The sequence below is a fragment of the Echinops telfairi genome, unplaced genomic scaffold, assembly GCF_000313985.2.
Source record: "Echinops telfairi isolate 266 unplaced genomic scaffold, ASM31398v2 ScPeMD7_7463;HRSCAF=8501, whole genome shotgun sequence".
Lineage (NCBI taxonomy): Eukaryota > Metazoa > Chordata > Mammalia > Afrosoricida > Tenrecidae > Echinops > Echinops telfairi.
Window position 1 is genome coordinate 7,941,821 of NW_022111363.1, and position 1,769 is coordinate 7,943,589.

Here is a 1,769-nt window from a genome sequence, read left to right on the forward strand (position 1 = left end):
AAGCACATACACCTCTCTCTCTCTCTCTCATGCTCTCATTCTTCATGTGGATTTATCTCTAGCTATCAGAAGTTGTATATACATGCATGCATATGCAAGTGAGCACACACACACACATATATCTCTCTGTCCTTTCTAGCTCTTTCACGCTCCATCAGGATTCCTCCTTCAATTGGATCTCTATTGGTCTTGCTAGAACCTTTGAACTGTAAGGATAATTTTTGATTCAGAAAAGCAAGCTGCCCCTGGGGGTCCCTCTGAGAGACAGAAACAGCCCGGCTCTTCTACCTGTTTCCCTCAAGCTCACACACGTAGTTCACAACCGGAGACCAGTCAAAAGCCCCCGGCTCCTTCTTCAGCCACCTCTCCAACTCCCGCAGATTCTGGTCTGTGTAGTCGCTGGCGACGATTTCCTTAAAGGACTCACAAGCAGAGAGGAGCTGATAGATGGTGGGGCCAGAGCCAATGTCAACCAGGAGGTCTCCCTTCACGCCATCTGGCTCAGAGGAGGGAAGAGGGAGAAGGGTCAGGTGTCTTATGGCAGAAGGCAGAGCGAAAGGTACATGAGCTTCCCTGAGTTTGTGCATGAGATTGCAAAGACAGATCGCCTCTCAACTCAAACGCCTTCTCAGCCAAAATCTTTTTAAAGCATGTCATCATTTTCCATTCCCTAATTCAGAGTGGAGGCATGTTTCTGGAAAATCTTAAGGCTCTAGAAGGGTGGGGGAGGCTCTACATCTGGCATACAGATATTAAAACTATTGAGGAATATTTTGAGGGAAAGTTAGATATTTTAAAAAACAATGACTAACGAGTTTCTTTCTCCAAAAAGTGCCTAGATCTCTCCATACTGCAACCTCTTTATTTCACACATATTCATGATATTCTTTTTCATTTGGAGCAGAATAAGTATGCGACTCTCTCCATTTCTTAAGTGCTCCATTGAGATTGGAGGACCCCAGTCATCCAGCAAATCTATGGAGAACCAGGGCCAGAACTCAGGCTCTCTGGATTTCCTGAGGCATGCCCAATGAGAAAATGGCCCTAAAGTACTTTGCAAACTGTAAAACACCTACACCAATGTGAGTTTGTATTCTAGTTAAATAAACCAGGGTAGGTACCCATGGGCCTGTCAGGGAACAATCACTGTACACCACACCACCATGCCCTGAAACTTTATCTGCAGGACACACATCCAAGGGGAGGGACGACACACAGACAAACTTACCCCGGCAGAATATCTTGAACAAATTGTCCAGAAGATGCCTAACAATCTGGTTTTCTGCAGAATGTTGGGCTGAAAAGTTGTAGTATTTTTCCAGGTAATCCCGAGGATTGAAATGGTTCAAGTAGGTGTCCTTAGTGGTGAAAGCAGATTCCATTGTGCTCCCCGCCGGTGCCCCCAGCCCACAGTCCTCTTGCTTCTTGGAAAGCCAGGAAGTCAGCTGCAGAAGTTCCCCTGCGTCTCAGCCTGCCAGTCTTCCCACAATCCAGCCCTTCTTAGAGACAGATGTTTGGTTAAACATTAACCGAGGGAAATGTACCAAAAGATGTTCTGCCTGCTTTAGGTTTTGAAAGTCCTAAGTTATGAAATTCCCAAGTTTTGAAATTTCTGGAGAAGGGAGCTGAGGAGGAAGGGGAGGGGCAGGGGAGGGGCCTGACCTGCACGCCAAGGTTGGCCCAGGAGTCAAGGTCAGCCCTGGAGTACTGCTGACTGGGGCGATCACTGGGCTACGTCACTCACAGAAGACATCTTCCAGAGAGATGGG

The 1,769-nt window shown here is 47.1% G+C and overlaps 1 protein-coding gene across 1 annotated transcript; it reads right to left on the reverse strand.

Annotated features, from left to right (window-relative positions):
- Positions 1–284: 284 nt before the first annotated feature.
- Positions 285–1,486, reverse strand: NNMT (nicotinamide N-methyltransferase). Its single transcript, XM_004712812.2, has 2 exons — positions 1,229–1,486; positions 285–496 (listed from the first exon to the last, which is right to left on the reverse strand). The coding sequence occupies exons 1-2, from the start codon at positions 1,380–1,382 to the stop codon at positions 285–287; spliced, it is 366 nt and encodes a 121-aa protein (XP_004712869.1). The 5' UTR covers positions 1,383–1,486.
- Between the last annotated feature and the right edge of the window lie 283 nt (positions 1,487–1,769).